A 21706-nucleotide genomic window follows, 5' to 3' on the forward strand; every position below is an offset into this window, starting at 1 on the left:
TCTCACTCATGCTGCTTCAGTCCAAGAACCTCATCAGAAACTACAACTTCAGCTAACACTGAATTCCTGTGAGCCAAACCGTTCACCTTGCCTTTATTTCTTCCTGCTGATGAGGTCCGAGTGAGCCCAAAGCTCTCAGTTCAAAAGGTCAAATGTGATTTGAGTGTGTTTGTCAGTTTAATCATTTCCTGATGAAAGAGGCTGAAAATCCTCTCACAAACATGATTAGTCTCACAGAGCTCCCTGGGTCAAAGTAAAATCACACTTTGCTTACAATGCATCTTAGATATCACACATGTCAAAGATGCAGTGCTTGTGTTCAAGAGGAAACAAAAACAGACATATTAAACACGTTTCATACAAAAAAAACTTTATTATTATTATTATTATTAATATCAACTGCTGTTCAAAGGCTTGACATACCCGTTGATGAAAACCTCAAATCAAACGGCAGTCTTGGCTTTAGATATGAGTGGTTCATACCTCAGGAAACAAAAACATTCCCATCAGATGTCTTTCTTTACATATAACAGACAAGGCCACTGGAGTGCAACTGTGACACATTCCAAACATGGAAAACAGAGCTTATATCTTCAAAATCCAGACCCGTTCTTCAGGTCATCGCCACTCTGCTGATGTGCTTGCAAGCCACATGGGTCTCACTTCTCTCATTTCATCTTTGATGCGAGTGGACATGTGAAAGCCAGCGACATTGCTTATAAATTCATCACTTGAGGTATTAAGGTAAAACCTGACATTTCATCAGCAACTTCATATATCTGAGGAATTTGATAGGAACTCCTGAAAATGTTAGGCGCTGTGCAACATGTGTCCATCTTTAACTAATTCTCAAATGCTCATCCATCTTCCTGGCTTCAGTCTCACTTAAAGGAACAGTTCGACATTGTGGGAAATACGGTTAATTCACTTTCTGGCAGAGAGTCCGATGATGCCACTCTCTAAATATGAAGTTACAGCCAGCAGCTGTTAGCTTAGCCTAGCACAAAGACTGGAAACAAGGGCCAACAGCTAACCGGACTCTGTCAAATGGTAACAAAGTCCACCTACCAGCACTTACAACACTCACTAATGAACATGTTATATGTTGTTTAATCTGAACCTCAGTCAGTTATTGGTACTGTTTGTACTGTTTTTGGGCTCTGAGCAGGCAATCAGCAGAGACTCCAGGAAATAACTGCTGTTGCCAAGAAATAATCTGGCACATAAGATAAAACAGGAAATTAGCATTTTAACACTTTGGCTTTGGTACATATTTAACCAGTCAGATGTAACATGCTTATTAGTGAGCTTTAGAGGTGCTGGTAGGAGGATCTTGTACGGCTGGACAGAGCCAGGCTGCTGCTGGCTGTAGCTTCAGATTTACCGTACAGACATGAGAGTGTTATCAATCTTCTCATCTAACTCTTGGCAATAAAGTGAATAATCATTTACCAGAACATTGAAATTTTGCTTTAAATGCGGTGTCTAATTAAGTGATGGACCACTTCAGTTCAGTCAATCACACACAGGCGTATGGGACGCTTTAGCTCCTTCCCTGACTGTCCTTCACCGTCTGTTGTCTCATCAGATCCCAGAACAGCATGCTGAGCACTGTGTGCGGGGCCAAACGCAGGAAGACAGGGCCCATGCCTTTATACAACCCCAGCAGGCCCTCAGCTTGGCACACCTTCAGCATACAATCTGAAAATCCATGGTACAGACGGCCCTGCAACGCAGACAAGGAAAACAATAAATCTCCAGAGCTTTCGTCTTTGTGTGCATTTAGTCAGAGTATTTGATCTTACAATAGTCTTTTGTGCTGTTATTGAAGAACAAATTTGAAGAAAAGAGGTCACTCAGACTCACCCTGCGAGACTCATCCACCGGCTGGTTGTATAGACGTGTACTGATGACATCAAATGGTGTCATAGTGATTGCCACAGCAACTCCACTCATCATGGCAGCTATCAATGCCGTGAGCCAGCTGTTTGGACTAAACCACTGCAAGGAAAGAAAGAAATTGATCATTAACAGGAGGTTTGACTTTTGGCTGAAGGAGAGGCAGCAGCTGTTACATGCGGTGTAAAAAAAATGTCAGCTGTTTCTCACATGTACCTGGGAATGTGACACCCAGTCCTTGGCCGAGGTGAAGGTTGCCAGCTGAGCAGCTGATCCAACCATGACGCGGGGCACGGCCCCATTCACGCCCCTCCAAAGGCCAATTAAACCCTCTCTTCTATAGATGGTAATAAAGGCATCAGATACTCCCTGAAATGGAAGAACACAAAGGTGTGCGTTGGAAAAAGCAGATACAGTAACAGCACCTCATGATACTCTGTGTTTCTGACACGTAGTGGTAGTTTACACTGATAATCCTCCTTTTTTAGGACCAATTCTCTGATTTTTGTATATAACTTGAGGCATATCAGGGCAAAGTAGTGTGCGTATAACAGAATCTGCATCTGATGGCACTGAGACCACTGGGAGTCATAATGAATGCAGAGTTTCTGCTTTCGTATCCACAAAAATCTTACTGTGTAAATGTTGACCACTTATAAGGGTGACTGAATACAAGTAGCCTGACTGTGATTCTTACATAACTACGTACATTTACTCAAATGAAAATACTTCAAAATTGTACAAAGCCAAAAGAGAGGTGTGTGAGCTGTCAGTCCAGGCAAATTAAACACATACACAGTCCTAAGAGGAGAGTTCGTTTGCAAGAAAGTACTCTTAACACACGCAAAAAACACGATTTGGAAAATAAATCACTTGCAAATAAACCTTCAAGTCTAACCCATGTCCACCCACATCGGCTGTGTGGGTGGACATGGGTGGAGATTTTGCATACAAAACATATGATTACTGCATAAGATATGATGCTTTATTATGATTCCAAACAGTATGATAAGTAGAGTCTGCTCTGTCCAGAACAGCTACAGCGTTCAAACAATGCTCACACTTTAATATTTAAAAGTGACAAATCAATAATATATAAAAACACTTGGGGTTCACTCTGCATACTGATGGCTTTTTTACTTTAAGTCCAATTTTGAATGAATGACTTTTACTAATATTGGAGTATGTTTACACTACACTATGAAATAATTCAAGATATAACAACTTCTAGTGTATTTGTGTGTCTTATTTTGTCTGTCTTACCAGGTGGTTATGCTGGTGGCCTACTGCTATGGTTTCCACAGTTTGAGCCTGCAGATGAGTCTTCACCTATGAAGAAAATGCAGCACACAAGCTTTAATGTGCGTTCAGACTGTACTAGATACTGTGCCAAAAAAAAATGAATCGAAGCACTGACGCAACCAGACGTGTCACTAAGCTGGATCGTATATGAGTCAGATGCCAGGATGAGTTATTTAACACTTCCAGGTAACTAATGGTCACCAGGTATGAGTTCCACAACACACACAGGAACACTGAATACCTCAGCGATTCATTTGCAGCAGACCTTAACAATCAAAATGTTGCAACAGCTCCAGCACAAGACGCCTCTCTCCTCGACCTCATACAGAGTGTCAATAAATCTAACCTTCGCCTCTCCTTCCTTCATTCACTGCCAACAGCTCGAAGAAAGAAGTCACAAGATTCTGAATAGATTTGGCAGCAGTGGGTGGGCTGAAGCAAAGCGCGGGGTATATTTAGTGACCTAGATATGGAAAAACACGTCGCCAAGCAATATTGTCTTTCCATGACGGCGCAAAAGATGGTTAGATGGTTTTAAATGTACTGACTGACAGCAGAGGCAGAAAAACAACAACACTGCAGAGGACGTTGGGAAACCGTGCTGTAAATCAAGAGGAGACTGTGACATTTGAGACTGATGAGACTGTCAAAACACACGTTAAAATAATAAACATTTATGAGTCTTGTCTGGTTTTAAGGATGCACATTGAGTGTGTATCTATTTGATGAACACAGCAGGGTGGGACCCGCATGTGGACAGATGGGTAATGAAAACACACGAGTCGTCCGTCTGGACAGGCTGCACAGTGTGGTTAAGTCAGCTTAAGATCACATTGTTTTAACTTGCATTCTTAGATGCAACCGACCTAGATGTGACCTGTGACTAACCTGTCTCTACCATACACACACACACGGACTGGATAAAAATAGATTCAGGACATCTGAGACGCCTTTGAAACTGAGCTGGTGTGTTTTCATGTCTCTGTGTGTAATGCCTTACAATACTGCTGTTCAGGATGAGCGCCGATCGTTTGCAATGTCAGGTTTGAATTTGAGTTTTCTATTTTTATTTTTTTATTTTTTTATTAGAAGCGCAACACCCCTCATTTATTTCACCCAGCGAGGAAACTGCTGTCGTTTTCCATCGGCTTTCCTTTTAACTCCCTTTCATAACTTTGCCCTTTATATTTCCTTTTTTTCTCACCCTCATGTCCATCTGCCCATGCTGGTTTTTGAAAAGATCCCTTTCACTTCCAAACAGAAATCAAGTGATTACTTTCCATATTTACAGTATTTTTAGGACAGAATTCCCTCTCTGTGTTATTATCCCTCTACTGAAGCTCAGCAAGGACACACAAAAAGAGGGAATTTGAGAGCAAAAATTTGGAAAGTTTGACTTGCTCAGATGCTGAAACCTCATATTAGCTTTGGCTAAACTTTATAAAGCATTTTAGACAGAATGAGGACTGTAGATTTATGAGAATCATGTTAGAAAACATCTCTTCCGGGCCAGTAAGCAGAGGAGGACCGATTACAACAACCAACAACAGTTTCAATGCTCATATGCTGAGTGAGTGTGAACACACACACATGTCCTGCTGTGCTGTATAAAGTGTAACTGGTATGAATGGACTCTGAACTCTGGCTTTACAATGAGCTGTGGAGGAGTTAATAATGTGGTCTGATGTTACAGAACAGTCACTCATCTGTTTACAAAGCTGACATAATGTATGTATTATGTTGCAGCATATAGAAAATTACCCATATCGCCTTTCCACATTAGCTGTCCCGTCTTTTTGTGGCTCACGTCAGTTGTTTAGCAGCATGAGTGTGTTAAATGTAACCTAATCCGACGGTCAACTATGAATTGCACATGGGTTGTCAAATTCTTATTAAGCCTACTTTTTGACCACATACAGACAGATAACACAAAACTTACATCACGACAGATGTCTCCTACAACATGTGAGGAAACAAGACTCACTCAAACTAATGCACAATGACACCATTGTGTCCTGAATGAAGTTATGATACGAAACATAAAAATCACATAGTTGTGACTGTAATCTTTTGGAGAAACATCTTTGTTATTTACAGTTACCGACAAATGGTTTGTAACACCTACTGATTTAATTAAAAAAAACAATAGAGCTGACCTATAATGACCCTATAAATGGCTCCTATCGGGACTCCCTCAAGGCTTTGCAGGATGAATGTGGGTTTACCAGTGTAAGAAAAGTCCGATAAGGTAAAAATGCGACGAGGGGTTGCAAGTAGAGGCTGCTTTGTATTTAAGGGTTACAAGCAAAGAAGTCAACTTACCAGGTATGCAGGGGAGGCAATGAAGGCACCCAGCGCCCCGGCCACTGCCCCTGACAGCAGACTCCCCCCGTGGAACGAGGTGATACCCAGAGCTTCACAGTACGAGTAGGACCCCAGCCTAACACCGTTCATCACACCCTGGTAGATGAGCCCGACTGAGAGCCCCTTCTGCAGGCCCCGGAGCCCGTCTGTGCGGCCCACCACCCATAGGGCCTGCAGGACTCCGCGGTAGTGTCTCTGGTAGGATCCCCGTGCACGCAGCTCCCCCTGAAGCTGCAGCCGGGTCTTTACAACCTCCAGGGGATTGGTGAACACACAGGCAGCGCAACAGGAAAGAGCACCAAAGGCGAAGTCCAGAGGAGGCCAAACAGCTGTAGGGGGAGGCGAGGGTCCCAAGACGCCACGGGGTACAGCAGACACAGTGGATGCCATCCTGTGGGAAGGCTGGGCACCAAACACAGACTCCTCTTGTGAAGCTTTCAGCAGCCGAACACTGGTCATCCCTGAGAGGTGAACTTCAGTTTTTTGTGTCAATCCTTGTGACGACTTGTCCCCCTCGTCTCAGATTGTAAGGGAACAGAGGGAACGTATTGTGCTCAGTACAAAACAGCAAAGTCAGAAACAAATGCTATCAGCAGCTGTGATAGCTCATTTAATATCTGTTTGCATGTTTCTCCTATGACAGTGAACGTGACGGTGCAGGTCAATGTGCCCCTTTGGTGTCCTTCTGCAGTGACCTTTGTTAGCTTCTTTGCCTGTCAGGCTGTTCGATGGAGGCACCATCTGCAACAGAATATTCATGTTGAAGTTAACATTGGTTAACTGTGAGCTTCAGGTGTGTTTGAGCACGATACATCAGGGCAGAAAGCACATGTGCATCAAGAGAAAGACTGAGGGGATTCAGATTTTTGCTCCTCACATGACAGACATGCTTTAAAAGCCTGTCAGAAAATATTTCCCACTGTTCAACTCTCTGAACTTGCGGCATGAAATTCAACACTACACCAGAAAATGCAAAAAATAAACCGGAGAGAGAAAACAGCTTCATTCAACTTTAAATCAAACCTTAAAGGCGGCATCTCTCAAAGCAGACAATTACCTGACATGAAGCAATCGCACTCACCGTTCATTCAAACCAACATACGTCTGTACCGACAGGCGCAGTACGTGCACCACATGCATGCACGCTCGAGCAGGACATTCCTCTCGCGTGCCTTTTGAAAAGTTATTACAATATTTCCTCTATTTGGTTACTTCACTGAGAAACTCACAGTGTTCAGTGCTCCTGTGCCGCTCCATTCCTCCTCTCTCCCCCATCATTGTAAACATGTGTCCTCAGCGAATTCATTGTCAAAGTCTCCGCCCACTGCCTCGGGTCAGAGCCAATACCGTTTGAGTCCAGTTTGCCACATCACCGTACCCCTGAGGCTGCACCAATCAAATGGCTCCGGTGGAAACTGCCCCTGCTCTGGTCCTATAGGCTCTCTCTGGGTAAAAGGTTATTGTTGGTCAAAGAGGGTGGAGGTGGGGTGTATGAGAGGACGGAGAGCAAGGATCCAAACACTGACTAATATGATTGAAACAAAAAAATCTGTGCTGTTTAACTTTTGCATCATTTCACTTAATTACAATAGCTTTTTAGAGTTTTAGAAACCTTTTGAGCAAAAATTTAGTTAGCTAAAAGGAAAAATAATGTGGCAGATCTGTTAAAGAAAAAAAAAAAAGCCTTAACTCTCAGAAGATGCTGCCTGCAGATGTGTCCTTTTTTGCTGTATGCGACAGAGCCACGAGAGGGCGCTCTTCTACAGCCACCAAACACCATCCAGTGACTTCACTGCCGCTGGTCGAATAAATCCAATGCAGTTAGTGAGAGTTTGATCCTGGAAACATCCGCCAACAAAAAGGACGACACAAGGAGGCTATCCAGGAGCTTTCGATGGTTTCACACGATCTTCTTCAGCAGATGTAGTTTTCTCAGTTGTCGACTGTAGATGTTCAATTTGTTGAGCAATTTAAAGACTTCTTATGGAAGCAAAGAAAGACTGTCGAAATTTGAATTTTACAATATAAACTGAACAACTGCTACTTGATGTTAAAATGTTAAAAAAAAATCCCTGAATTTATAGCACTGAAAAATGTACATTTGAAAACCATCAGTCTGAATTTACAAGGTTTGAATTTCCCTTTCAAGATTTTAGGTCATTTCAAGTCTTCCTATTTCAAATTGCAAATATATAGATATTATTTAATCACATACTCACAGAAGATTCAAGTGTCAGAAATTAAAGAAAAAGTCATTTTTGCATCTTAAAATTCAACTCAACATAAGAAAAAATGAAGCTGTTTTGGTTGGAGCTGAAGCTCAACAGACTGTTGAATTTATGTTCCCTCAGTCACATGATCAAAGAAGGAGTTCGGATGAGTGAAATGCAGCATTCATGTCGTGTGGGACGGACAGTGACATGGAAAAGACTCAAACGTTCACATTGTTGAGACAGTTGTATGATTGTATTAGCCCGGTGTTGATTGAAATACTGCACACTGACAACATAACACCATTTCCAAAAAAAATCACCAAAAAATGAATCACTCCAACACCTTGAATATAGTTCTTTGCATATCAGACACTTTTAATTTAGTGTCTGAATTCGTGAAAACAAACTAGGAACATTAAAAGTCCTGTTTTCTTTAAATTGTAATATTTAGAATTAGTTCCTGATAATGTCAGAGGGGGACAACCAAATCAGTTCAGAGATGGTTTTCAAAGTAAAATACTTTAATGCTACAACCGCAACTGCATTAAACAGAAGCATGAAGTTTTGAGTTGTGGAAAAAATCTTACATCATACTGTTATCAGACATGGAGGCCTTTATTGTTGAACTATGTTTATAGTACAGTGCCCCATCTCTCACCCACCATGCCCCCCAACACATTATTCAACAACTTTTAACCACCACCGTGCACACACACAAACACACACATACACTCGAACCATTTTCAATGTAAACATTGCAGGCTTAAAGAGTGATACAAAAAGCACAGTAGTTATCAACCGTTCTGTTAAAAGCGTCCGTTCTCCCAGAGTTCCTCTCTTTCAAGAGGTCGGAGGAGTGTGACACTGAAAAACAGAAATGTTATTGTTTGGCTGATCATCTTTTGGGGAACAACAAAAACTGTTCTGTTCTCTCTAATCACTGCAGTCTCTCACACACACACACACACACACACACACACACACACACACACACACACACACACACACACACACACACACACACACACACACACACACACACACACACACACACACACACACACACACACACACAGGATTCTCATTCAAACAAATGTTTTTATCAAAGTGTAGTTAAAGTGTTTTATTTTGAATGCTTGCAATAGGCAGAAGGGAGAATAGTGAATTTGAAGTGGAACAACAAACAATGATTATGTTTTTTTTTCCCCCATACTCCTCTCTGTAGGAAAAAGGCCTTATGTGTCAATTCCCTTGTGTGGTCACAGGGTGGAGCATCTGACTTCCCGATCCCACCTGGAGCTGCATTACCTTTTAGCACGTACAAAGTACAAGGCGTTGGTTTTAGGGTAGTACTTCACATTCTGTTTTTTGTCCATGAGGCCCCCAAAAATGATGAGCTCTCCCCTTCCCTGTACCACTGTATGAAGGCTGGTCTCAGGCGGCCCTGTAACCGCAGCAGGAGTCCCATTCCCGTAAACTCTCCAGGACACCACCCCAGCAGATTTGGCCCGGGACACATCCAATACGTACATCTGCATGGGCTTGCAGTTGAGAGACTGGTACAGAGGTTTCCCTACGTTCAGGCTCTGAGGTGGATGATGGCCAAGACGCCGTGCAATAGGAGGAATAGCATGTCCATCAGCTCCAGCGGCCTGTGGAGGGCTGGAGGATGATGACGGAGGGGTTCCAGGTGGACCTGCTCCTCCTCCTCCACCACCACCACCACTTCCTCCTCCAGGAGAAGCCCCCTGTGTCTGGAGGGAAGACGATGATGATGAAGACGGTAAAGATGAGGAAGATTTGTTTTTCACCGCTTCCAGACCTCGTCGTAAGGCAGCAGGGGACACTGCTCCTGGAGGAGTACGTGGGGAGCCTGCGGGAGGTGTATGCAGGCCGTTAGTGCTGGGCACCTCAGGGTGCTGAGCGGCAGAAGGGGGAGACTCCCAGTCATAGTCTGTGGAGGCAGGCAGGTGAGGGCGAGAGGGAGGGGATGCAGCCTGGGCTGGGCTGGTCCGGGGTGAAGGAGAGGATCCATTTAATAATGGGGGAAGTGCAGGAAGAGGAGGGCTGTCTGGGCCTTGTGAAGGAGACGGCTGTTGGGATGAGGATGGGCTCCCATCTCTGGCACTTCCTCTCGCTGAAGGCCGCGGTCTCAGCGTGCCCCAGCGACCGTTTACACATGGAGCCTCTTCAACGGCTCCAAGGACAACACCAGCAGCCCCGCTCCGAACGGGAGACTGAGAGCGCAGGGAAGGCGGTTCGGGGCCCAGAGGGGCAGGTGTGGCACTTATGGGGGAGGGCCGAGAGTTAAGACTTGGGCTGAGCGGTGCACGTCCAGATGGAGCCTGTGAGAAAACCACCACACACTGGCCCACCTTGAGGTAAAAGAACAAGATGAGGAAAAAGACACGTTGGTGATCAGTCTAATGATTATACACATTGATATGCAGAGTAGGGGTGACAGCTAAGACAGACACTTACTCTACAAGCTGGGTGACACCACAGCTCTGGGGCCCCGTGGTCCTCATTCTCCACCTGCAGCTGCTGCCACCTCCATGGTGGTGCATCCATGTGGAGGAGCCAGGCATCTTTAAGGAGCTTTAACACACAAGACGGCAGGAAAAGTCAAAACTGCACTCACTTACAATAACATGGAACGTTTGCCAGGAGATATAGATGTGATATATAGATGGTGTTCTCACACTGGAATGAAGTAACAAGAAGAACTTACTGCGTTAGGGCCACCACAGCCTCCCAAAATGAGCAACGTCTGATCATCAATCACAATCTAATGGGAAAACAAGTAACAGGTGTCACTTAATTTCATATGAACATGTACACTTGCAATGTGCATGAAGAGGGGAAAGCTGTCTTTAAGGGTTGAAACTGAAAGGGATAACAACTTAAAAGTCAGAGGACCTCAAGCAAGATTTTGTAAAAAGTTGAAAAGAGCAATAATACTATCTCAGACTGTCAGAAAGAAAATGTATTATTTTGTTTAGTTCAAATATTGAAGCTTTCTTACTTGTGACTGGCCTCCTCGTGGGTGGGGTGAAGGGCCAGATATGGGTGGTTTGGACCAGGACCACTGCTCCAGATCCAGAACCCAGACTTCATTACTCCTGATCAGAACCATCAAAGGGAATGTGGTGAGGTGTAACAGCCAAAGATTTTATTCATTAATACACCCAATTTAACAAAGTTTGACACTACAAGCTAGGTCGTCTATCAGTTCATCTACACAGGCTGTGTAACAGCTCCACCTCACTTGTGTTTTCTGTGCCTTATTATGGTGAATATATATTGGGGCTATAGGTAATGTAATTTTATAACTCAAGTAAATCATATACTCTCAATCACCTGACACCTGAGAAGTCAGTAACATTTTTATTGTCTACAAACCAAGAGGTGAAGCACCTTTATGAACATGACACTAGACGTCTCGCCATCCTTGCTGTATTCTAAAAGTCACAGGTTTAATGTATCCAGCTCATTTTGGATAATTAAATACAAGGAATTCATTCATACATTTGACGTGCTCCTAGTGATCCTCCAAACACCACCATGGTATTTCCAATTACAGAGGAAGAGTGGCCGGCCATAGGTGGAGGTCCATGTGTTGTTACTATACAGTTCCACCTGAGACAACAGAAGACAAATTAATCACAAAAAGAGAGAAAAAGATAATGACGATGAAAAGTTCAACTGCACAAAGTTTCAACCTGCCACAACTACATCCTTTAACTCCTAGTAATGAAGTCTTTCTTACCAGTTCTTTGAAGGGGAGTAGGTGTGGATTTCATCAAAAAACCTTTCTGGTTGGTGGAGTGGATACGGGCTGGGACGAGTCCAGCCCCCAAACAACACTAGCAGGTCTTTGTGCATCACTAGAGTCGCTCCAGCTTTCGGAGATGGATAAGAGCCTGTAAGAGAAAGGAGCAAAGATGTGCCTCAAATTTTTGCTAAAATTAGCACGATGAGTACATCATTAACCTAATTCATACACACCCAAAATATTTCAGTGGAGAAGAAATACACATTTAAATAACTTCTAAGCTGACTCCCACTTAACACCTTCAGTGAAAATGGCTGAACAAAAATGGAAAATGGAAAACTTTTTCCACTTCACATAAATGTTACAAAGTGTCTAAAAATACATAAGCATTAATTTTATGATCAAGCAGAACAAATCTTTCAGTAAAACCTCTTTAGACAGGTTATATAATACGTAGCAAGCAATTTCAAAGAAGACACAGTAAGCTCTGAAGTTTACAGCAATAAAATGCAAATGTACTAGTAAAATCGTTTCACTACAACCTCATTTAATCAGTGATTCTTTCTTTTTTATCACCACCTCCTCAAACACTGCATGCTCAGTTCCTGCTGCTGAGCATCTGACTGCTATATTCACTAATGTGGTTCAGCCTCCCACAGTTCCCCTTACATAAGCCCCATGTGAAGTTACTTTTTTACCAGAGCCGCAAATTGTAAAAAGAGCTCTGCTTCCTGTTGTCCCTGACTGTTAGCCGCTCGTACCTGAGGCTAAAGGGCGGATCCACTCCTTGCTGTTGAGGTCAAGTCTCCATAGATCATTGAAGGCAGCATTGCAGCTACTCTGAGTACAACCCCCAAACACATACATGGACTGGTTTGAGTCATAATAACATGCACCTGCAACCCCAAAAAAAGAGAAAAATGAACCACAACTTTACAACAACTGCAGCAAACAGTGAGCTTTGAGTGTTTTTATACATATATACTTTTTTTGCATGTGTGTGGGTGCCAACAACAGTAAAATCAGTGCCTCATGTTTCCAATAAAATGGTATGTGGAAGACATCACCAAATCTTTGTTCATTGTTGTATACAGCTGCACTGAGAAATTAATGATTTAAAACAGCTTTTTTTTTTTAAGATGGCCTAGTTTTTTCCATTAAATGACCTTGACATACACAGTTAAGCTTCTCTGACACTGCAGTCAAATTACTGCATACATCACTAAAAAGGTGGTTTATGCTACATTAACATGAAGTTAAACTTAGAGGTAATTGTTCTTCTGTGTCAATGTTCAAAGTGTAAAGCTGCTGATAAAATGTTTGCATCAGCTTGAAAGTACCTACATGAATATGTGTGCTACCTCCACAACAATAAATGTATTTTAAGTGTTGTTGAAGTCCATCAGACAACAAAATGAATCAAGTGTCTAATGTTGGTCTTTTTATGAATCACTATTGCACAGTGCAAAAGCCATTTTATCTGCACACTGAACTCAAAATATGATCCACAGCTAAAACAGCACTGAATCGTTTCTGAGATGTGAGCTAGAACCTGAAGTTCTGTATTTATGACTTCTTGGCAGAAGTGGTCTTATTCAACATTGTATATATGACATGCAACTCATTTTGACATTAAGTGTTGGAAAGCAGCATATACTGACTGTGTGAGAAACGCTGAGTGATAGGGGTTCCTGGATATGGGTATGTGCGACTTTCCCACTGGATATTTCCCTCCTGGACAGCTCTCAAGAAACCGTGGTAACACTGATAAGCAACACCTAGTTCAAATAAAATATTAGTAAGCAACTGGACCACAGAAAAATTAACGTGAACAATGATTAGATGATGAGCATTACTTTTTAAACTTTCCCTTTCAGGTGTTTAAAATGTATGTTTACTGTTCTGCTCAGTGTAATGCCCACTCACACCCACTATAACCAGTCCTCCTCCTGATACAGTTTTATATAAGACTATGTAAATATGAGAAGCATACCTTTAATGAGGCGATACCACTGCTTACATACAAGTGCAGCGGTCTTGTGCTCCTGGTACGGTGAGAGAAAGGACAGAATATATTCAAGAACTTCCTCTGGCAACTCCACCATTGTCCTCCCCCCTCCTTTGGCACCACTGTCCATGTTCCCTTCTTGTCGGCAGGACCCCATTTTTGCCTCTCCTTCCTCTGTTATCCCAGCAGACTCTGCACCATCGTCCTCTGTATCCATGGCAACAAAGCATCCATCCTCATTGTCAGGGGAACGGGACATTATTGTCTGTTGAGACATGGGGAGACATGTAAATGATGTATGCACTAATGTTCATGATGTCCAGGAGCATTTTTACCATCAGCTACAATTAGCTTCATTATAACAGCAATTAAAATAGACATTTTCTCTGTTAGACTCCAACATTTCACATCTGCTTTGTATGTTACTTTAATGGATTTCTGCAACTGAAATTTAATCAGGATGAAGCCTAAAACACAACTGGAACAGATTTGGCCCAACCCAACAAACCGGATGACACTGCAAAGCTTTAACCATTATAACATTTCTGTGGCATTTAGTACTCAGCAGTCTTCATCGTGACATCCATTGTCTGAAACGGGTGGTGCCCTTTCTTTAGCCTGAGCAGCTGGCCCCTCTACATCACACGTCTCTCTTATATCGTTAGCTACATCTAACTAGCTGTCGTTAGCATCACATAATAAATGACATGCTGGATTGCTAATGCTAATTATCACCAAAACCTAACTACCTCAGAAAATACATGAAACGTGTGATATGTCATACAGCTAAACGGGCACTGGCTTATGCTAAACAACACTATTTTATTAGCTAACCGGCGTGCAACAGCTGTATGTTATTTTATTTAACATTTGATCCTCAGAGCACACAAGCTAGCACTGGCTAACGCTAGCTCACTGATCAAGAGCACCCAAGCTATCGTTAGCTAACACCAATGAAGCTTTAGCTCACGGCATATAGCCATAGATAATGCGTTTTCTTTTAAATACCTCTGCTTGACAAACTATGGACACACCACACTTCTTAATTATCTTGATGACACGATCTTCTGAGGACAGCAGTCCCAGCTAACGTTACACCCAGCTAGCTAGCAAGCTAGCTGACATCTTCAGTCTTGTCTACTGATAATCTTTGCCAACCTTAGCTTGAGCAGACGCTGTGTGCTGCAGCTAGCGTTAGCTCCTCTAATGTCAGATACTTTTTCGGGGTTTCCCCCTGAAATGTTGACAATTTAACTCCTTAACCGTTGCGGCATTATTTATACCGTTGTTTTAGACGTGGTCTTTTGTGGGCTCTAGGCGTGTATCTTTCCTCTCCTTCCCCCCGGTATCAGCTCCGGAGGTTCCTCTGCAGCCTCCAAACAGTCGCCATCTTCCGCTCTGCGAACAGCGTCCTCCGCAGCACAGCGACGCTCTAGCAGCCGCTGACTGTCTGTGGTATCAGGGTGGGTCCGATGTACCGAACACTGCGCCCCCAGCTGCTGTGGGCAAATAAGTTACCTCAGGGATAGGTACGAATTACCCAATATAACATCTAAAAACCAGCAAATGAACATATCATTTAATAAAATAAATTACATGTAGTATAAATGTGGGATATTTACCTAATGTTGGTTAATGTAAATTATGAGTGACATAACTGCAGAGGATGTAACGTAGGATTTTTATTTTATTTTTATTTTTTTTAGATTTCAATAACACCTGTGTATCTAGAAAGAAAGAATCTCCAAGTTCTTGTACATGAAGTGATGCCTCCTCCACCTGTTACTTCAGACCTAGATTTTTATTTATTTATTTATTTTTAATCAAGTTTTCATAATTGATGTGTTGCAGGAAGTTGGCCTGTCCCATCGCATATATCTCTGCGTCTTAGAATGAAATGTCTGTATTTAGTCTACCTCTTTTTGATGGGTTACAGGATTGTACTGCTGAAATGTCATAGTCCAGTGTTGGCCAGCTATCATCCATAGTTTTATACAACGTTTATATTCGTACAATGTACATGATGTTAAAATCAAAAGCTATGTTTAATGAACACTGCACCTGGTGTGTTTGCTGTTGCATCATGACCATATTCGTCTATTCCCTACAAAGATGATGATGTTGTAAATAATGTATAAGTGTGCAAACACGTCACAAAAGTGAACTGGCAAATAAACCACAACCTGAAATCAATCACTAATCTTAAATGGGGCTGATGCAGTTTTATCTGCTGTACACTGGACTCATATTGTGAGCCTCATCAAAATCCATTTAAACTGCATAAAGACGTTTTGAGATTCAGGATGCATTGACTGTGGACTGAAAACACCTGCAGAGGTAAGAGAACAACTGACTGTAATGCTGCATCCAAGTCATTACCTTTCATTTTCCATTCAACTGCTGAGGCCCATTTACAACATTTCGTATCACATTTAATCATTTTACGCCACTCAATATCACATTTCATCATTATTTATGATAATTAGTTGATATTTTATTTTATTAGCGTTTGTCACTTTGGGCTTTCATGTCTTTTTCTCCCATGAACAACGTGGACGCTTGCGTGCGTCGCACATGACTTGAACGCAGCAGGTACCTTCACGTCCATGCTCATCACAAGCAGCTTCATACAAGTCTGTGTCCTGTCCACCAACATACAAATTCAACGACAGTATGATGGTGGAGTACTGAGTGTATCTCGTAATACGAAGGGGCAAACAGAGCGCATTAAGCAATCGAATGAGCTTTGTCAGAATCTGCATTTCATTTCTTTTTCAATCTTGCCGGTTAGCTAGTTTTCTTGGAACTTGGAAGCTAGCAAGTTAACGCGACCTATGCTAACGTTAACACAACGTCATTTCCCCTCATATTTAAACAAATAGACTTGAGAAGCATAGCCCAGGTCTTAAAACGGAGCTCACATAAGTGTCAACAGTCCAAAATTATTGTATATAGTCAGAGTTTTTTCCGTCTGAGCGGCGCATGGACGACGCCAGTGGCCGGGTGATTGACCGAGGTGGACGTGACGCCAAATTTAAAGTAGCAGGCAGCCAGGAGGGATTGCCCTTAGTTGAGCATTAAGCTAGCAGGCTAACACGCGGCCAAGGGAAGGTTTGCGAATTTAGCTAATTCAGCCTTCATCTAATCACTAAAACTCGTGAGACTGACTTCCTAGCAGATCTGTGTGAGCGCTGCCCGCCGTTCCATGCCCGCTGTGTGGATGGGAAACAGTTAGACAGCGGACCCGAAGAAGTAACCAGCCAGCAGTTGTGGTAAACATGGAGGATGAAGAGGTTGCAGAGAGCTGGGAAGAGGCAGCGGATAGCGGGGTGAGAAACACTAACGTTGCGTATGTATTCTACTAAAGAAGGTTATAACGTGAATACGGGCTGATAATCACTCAAGAGAACCCACGATATGCTGCATCTCTGAACATATAAACATGTATTTCGGCTTGTTTTCGTATCAGAGGAAGGCTGAGTCTCGCAGGCCTCGCCGTCCCACAACGACATGGGACTGATCCTGTCTTCATGTCCATTTTATTTACGCCACAGAATGATTTGGTGATGTGTGCTAAATCGCGAGTGACATCCACAATGAAAACTTAATTGTTTTTTATTTTATTTTTTCAAAGTCGACTTTTTCCGACAATTCCCTCATTGTTTGGACCCGCCCATTGCGGAAATGATAGGCAGCACCGAGGTGAATCATTACAGACCATAACAGTGGACTATGTTCAGGGTTATGGTGAAAGAATATTTACACTATAATCGATTACATCTATCAGATTTTCTAGCCTGCATTGGTTGATTGACTTGAACAGTCTGATTTGATTGTGGCTAACTAAAATTACCAGATGTTTTTGAAATCTGTCCCCCAAAATCAGATTTTATATTCTCTACAATCTCAAACAAGTAGCAGTAAAAAAACATGTCCACATCACTGTTATGACTGGAAAAAATGTATTATAATGGAGTTTTATTACTGTAACTACTACTTACTTAATTCTGTAATCCTGATAATGAGCAACCTGAAATCCAACAGCTGGTACTGATATATGTACCCTGTTCACCTTGTCAACTTTTGGCTTTACACTAAGGATGAATTTCAGCTTCTGTCTGAAAATGTATATAACATATGTAAAGGATCACATTGATACTGCTTTAACCCCTGCCCTCCATCCTGTTGACATAGGAAATACATCCACTGTATGCAGTTTTAGTTAAATCTATCATAAAACCCATAATCTGTACACATAAGTCATAGATAATGTTTTATCAGTATCACTCATGAATATGTTTGCTGTATAGGTGAATGAGGCAGATTGTTGGCCTTGTTGGATAGTAATACAAATGGAATAAATATGTCTTTCTCCTCAGGAAATCGAGAGAAGGCTTGAGGCTAAACTGAAAATAAATCAGGAGGCAAAGTAAGCAAAGAGAAAATATATTAAAAATGTTTAATGCATGGTAAATTAGCATTTTTTTCCAGTAACATTATTTCTCTCATGTATTTATTGGTACAGGAAATCCAGCTTGGGTTCGGGTGGTTCACCTATTCGAACTGCTATTGTAATCCAGGATGACTCTCTGCCTGCAGCACCCCCTCCGCAAATTCGAATTTTGAAACGTCCTTCAAATAATGGCACCACAGGAAACCCCGCATCCTCGTCTCGTCCCTCTCAGCAGATGAAGTCTTTGGCCCAGAGAGAGGCAGAGTATGCCGAAGCCCGAAGAAGGATTTTGGGTAGTGCTTCTTCAGACGATACTCCTCAGGACAATCCATGCCAAGACAGGTAAGACATTACAACAAAGAAGAACAATAGTTATAAAACTGAGAGCAAAATACCTGAAAGTGGGAAAAAACGTATGTAATGTATTCTCATTTCTCCTCATATCATTAGGCCAGCTCGTATGAACGCGCAGCAACTAACAGAACCAGTTCGTCCAAACAATCATGTGATCCGCCAGCCCACAGGCCCAGATGGCACCTCAGGCTTCAGACTCTGCAGATAAACAGGAGCTGCCTGCTGCAAGGAATCAGCTGTCCCCCTGAGAGGGCATGAAGGGTGGCAGTTAAAGGGGGTGTGTGTGGTATGAGGAGCAGAGCGGTGGGATGACAAACTATTGGATAGACAACAGAAATATGAAGACGTAGCATGGAATGAAATGAACTTCCCCACCCTCTCTTTACTCTGCTTACTGGCATGGTCTTTGCCTTTCACCTTGTCTTTTCCTTCTGTGGAACATGGCAAGGGGCTGGCTGAGATCAGCCAAAGATCTAAGACCCCTTCTGTTCCACACTGTGAACAGGCTTTCGCCTCACGTCCCTACACACTGTGATACTCTGATGTACCATGAGGTGCCCTATGATTTTAAGTATGATTGGCCAGACGAGCACCAGGGCATCAGGTGTCTGTCTTTTCAGGGAGTATAAGGAGAGCTCGTGAATCTGTGGGAATTCCCCCAGAGACGTGCAAACGAAGAAGCTGGCCTTTCCACGGACGGAGTGTGGTTCATGGCTGGGTGTCCACCGGGAGGCTGGCCTCGGTTTGTCGGGTTCAGTGGAAATTAAGTGCTTCACAGTGTCGAGAGTTTACTGTGTGTTCAGCACTTTGAGTGCAAGGTGATAGGAAGTCACACTGATCCAAACCTTTGAGTGCACAAAAGTGCATTTTAATACTGTAGTTGCATAGCAATGGCAGAGGCCCAAACCAGCACTTTCCACAGTCTGCAGGCCCCTGTTTGGCACTGATGGCTAGGAAAGAAATGCCCGGTGGGCACACAGCCTGTGGCCAAAGATTATAGATCAGAAGGACAGAATGTCACAAAATCTAGGCTTATTCAAGCAATAATAACGACTTTACTCCCTGGATTATTTTTTACATATTGCCTAATTACCTGTGCTGTGTTTTGTTTCAAATTATCTTTTGTTTTAAACAGTTTACATTGTTTTCTCATGTTTGTGTTTTTGTTTTTTGAAACATAACATGTTTAGGTCAGGAGATCAGTAGTGTGCCAGAGATTAGATGATGTAGGAAACTGTGTTGGTAGTGTCATTAAATTTTAGCAAAATGGGAAAAGTCAGACCTACTCATGAATTGAAACCCAAAGTTGTTGTGCATAGATGTCCCTCTGTGTGCTGCCTCGCTGTTTCTCATCAGAAGAGCTAAGCTGGAAGTTCTCTTACGGTCATCTGCACTGTGTCTGTCTAGAAAAGAAGACTTGCACTAGTTGCATTATACAGACTGACTGTGCTGTTAAAATGATGGTTTGCAATTTCCTCAGACGTAACTGTTTGATGCCCGATGTGGAGGATGACGCAGCCATGTGGCAACTGCTTTATATTTGGAAAAAATTGTCAGGGAAATTTGTTGTGAAACTACAAAAATGATTTAAACATAATAGAAATCAAACTTTTTAATCAGTTGAATGAAGCCAAATTCCACTGCCTGGTTTTGATGAATGTCTTTCCTGTGGTGTTTTTCACACAAAAGGATTTTACACCATTGTTTGCACCGATTGGAGAAAAAAAAGAAAAAAGATATCACTACGCTCATCAAATGCTGATGAGTTACCAGTCCTGATCATTGCTGACAGTTTCACAGTTAATAAACCAGCAAATTTTCAACCTTTTGACACTTGTATGCCTTAAATGACAAATGATTCCTGGCTATAAATGTACATTTTCCAATGTGCTTGTTAATGTTGCGCTTTTTTGTGCACTTGTGATTGGTTAATTATTTCAGCAAGAGTTTTACGCAAATACAAAACCACACTCAGTAACGGTGCAATAATGCATTTTTTACAGAGGTGCTCCACAACTGTGCTTTGACCATAATTTCTCCAAATGATTTCAGTAAAACCGTTGATTGGAAAGATTAAGAACTGTAATGAGTTGAAACTGGTTAAGAGTGAATTAAACAACTTGCGTCTGCACAGCAGCAAACTTCTCAATATGGTTGAAACGGCTGCATTTGTGCCACTGGCTGCAAAAAAAGTGACTGCATTGTTCGCTAGTGTCTGAGAAATGAAGTTACCTATTGTTGTTGTTTGCTGACGTCAATATCAATTGTCTATTACAGCTTTAATGTCTTGATATCTTTGTGGGAAAGTATGCACTATTGGGAGGGGATGACATGCAAGGTAGTAAACTGGGTTTGGACCTACAACATTAAGGACACATGCCCATAATACACCGTTTCCAGGGATCAGGTTCAGTTCATGAAATGAATGGGATGTGTTAGCATTTTAAATGGATAACTAAAAGCAAATACTCATCTTCTGTGATCTTCGTATGAAGCTTTGTTTCAGTCATTTACGGCCACCTGTCTAGTTTCGATGTCAGTGTTATTTTGAAACTTGAAAAATGCAGATGACATTTGAAAACCCTTTAATAAACACAAAAGAGAACTTGGTGTATATTTGTTTTATAATTTGTGAAACCTGCTTCTTCAGCAGAAGGTTGAACGAGTTTGAAGCATATGTTATTTCTCATCTGTGATACAGATAGGAACAAACCAGTTATGTTTAAACACATTTCAAAATAATCATTATTCCCACTGTGACTCAGATGATCACAGGTGAATTATAGACAAACACCGGAACAGTACAATCTAACCGTGTTTAATTCGTCACTATTAGTGGTTGCTTATAGGCAGTCATTTCACCATTGACAGTGTGATAACATCTTCGAAAAGCAACACAATTAAAAAATATGCAACATTCAAATTTGCATGACAAATTGACCAGTAAAGGATAAGCATTTTAAAAGTACTGCACCATACATGGCAGCAAATACTATGACTATTTTTTTGTTACAAGAAGCTGATTTGATTAAACAAAATACTGTCAATATATAAAGCAAGATATTAAATTGAGAGATTGAAAAACAAACATTCCACTCTATTAAATTACATACGTAATATGAGCCTGATGATGTGCTGCTGTAGATTTAACTACCCAAAAGTATTTAAAATAATTAAAATTAGCTCAACATCTACAACAGTAAAATGCAACATTGATGCAGCCATGATATTAATACAAAAACATCATATATAATAGTGAAACACAACAGGGACCATTTTACTGAACATTGAGTACTTTTACTTTTCAAACTTTAAGTACATTTTACCTACAATACTCC

At 41.9% G+C, this 21706-nt stretch overlaps 3 protein-coding genes across 4 annotated transcripts; 1 reads left to right on the forward strand and 2 right to left on the reverse strand.

Moving 5' to 3' along the window:
• Window positions 1–349: 349 nt before the first annotated feature.
• Window positions 350–7906, reverse strand: slc25a34 (solute carrier family 25 member 34). Its single transcript, XM_070959149.1, has 6 exons — window positions 6795–7906; window positions 5524–6306; window positions 3163–3228; window positions 2116–2268; window positions 1867–2001; window positions 350–1726 (listed from the first exon to the last, which is right to left on the reverse strand). Exons 2-6 carry the CDS (start codon window positions 6022–6024, stop codon window positions 1544–1546), a joined length of 1038 nt encoding a protein of 345 aa, XP_070815250.1. The 5' UTR covers window positions 6025–6306; window positions 6795–7906; the 3' UTR covers window positions 350–1543.
• Window positions 7907–8377: 471 nt separating this feature from the next.
• Window positions 8378–14984, reverse strand: fbxo42 (F-box protein 42). Of its 2 annotated transcripts, none has more exons than XM_070959747.1 (10): window positions 14845–14984; window positions 13547–13826; window positions 13215–13331; window positions 12315–12449; window positions 11548–11701; window positions 11307–11417; window positions 10804–10900; window positions 10510–10566; window positions 10260–10376; window positions 8378–10153 (listed from the first exon to the last, which is right to left on the reverse strand). In XM_070959747.1, the coding sequence occupies exons 2-10, from the start codon at window positions 13818–13820 to the stop codon at window positions 9083–9085; spliced, it is 2133 nt and encodes a 710-aa protein (XP_070815848.1). In that variant the 5' UTR covers window positions 13821–13826; window positions 14845–14984; the 3' UTR covers window positions 8378–9082. The 2 variants fall into 2 exon arrangements, with proteins under 2 accessions (XP_070815848.1, XP_070815849.1); XM_070959748.1 differs by having other exon boundaries at window positions 14720–14967.
• A 1192-nt stretch (window positions 14985–16176) lies between these two features.
• On the forward strand, window positions 16177–20973 carry LOC139329330 (SUZ RNA-binding domain-containing-like). The gene is made up of 4 exons (XM_070959599.1): window positions 16177–16890; window positions 17941–17990; window positions 18087–18356; window positions 18465–20973. The coding sequence occupies exons 1-4, from the start codon at window positions 16840–16842 to the stop codon at window positions 18574–18576; spliced, it is 483 nt and encodes a 160-aa protein (XP_070815700.1). The 5' UTR covers window positions 16177–16839; the 3' UTR covers window positions 18577–20973.
• Window positions 20974–21706: the final 733 nt, after the last annotated feature.

The sequence above is a fragment of the Chaetodon trifascialis genome, chromosome 3, assembly GCF_039877785.1.
Source record: "Chaetodon trifascialis isolate fChaTrf1 chromosome 3, fChaTrf1.hap1, whole genome shotgun sequence".
Lineage (NCBI taxonomy): Eukaryota > Metazoa > Chordata > Actinopteri > Chaetodontiformes > Chaetodontidae > Chaetodon > Chaetodon trifascialis.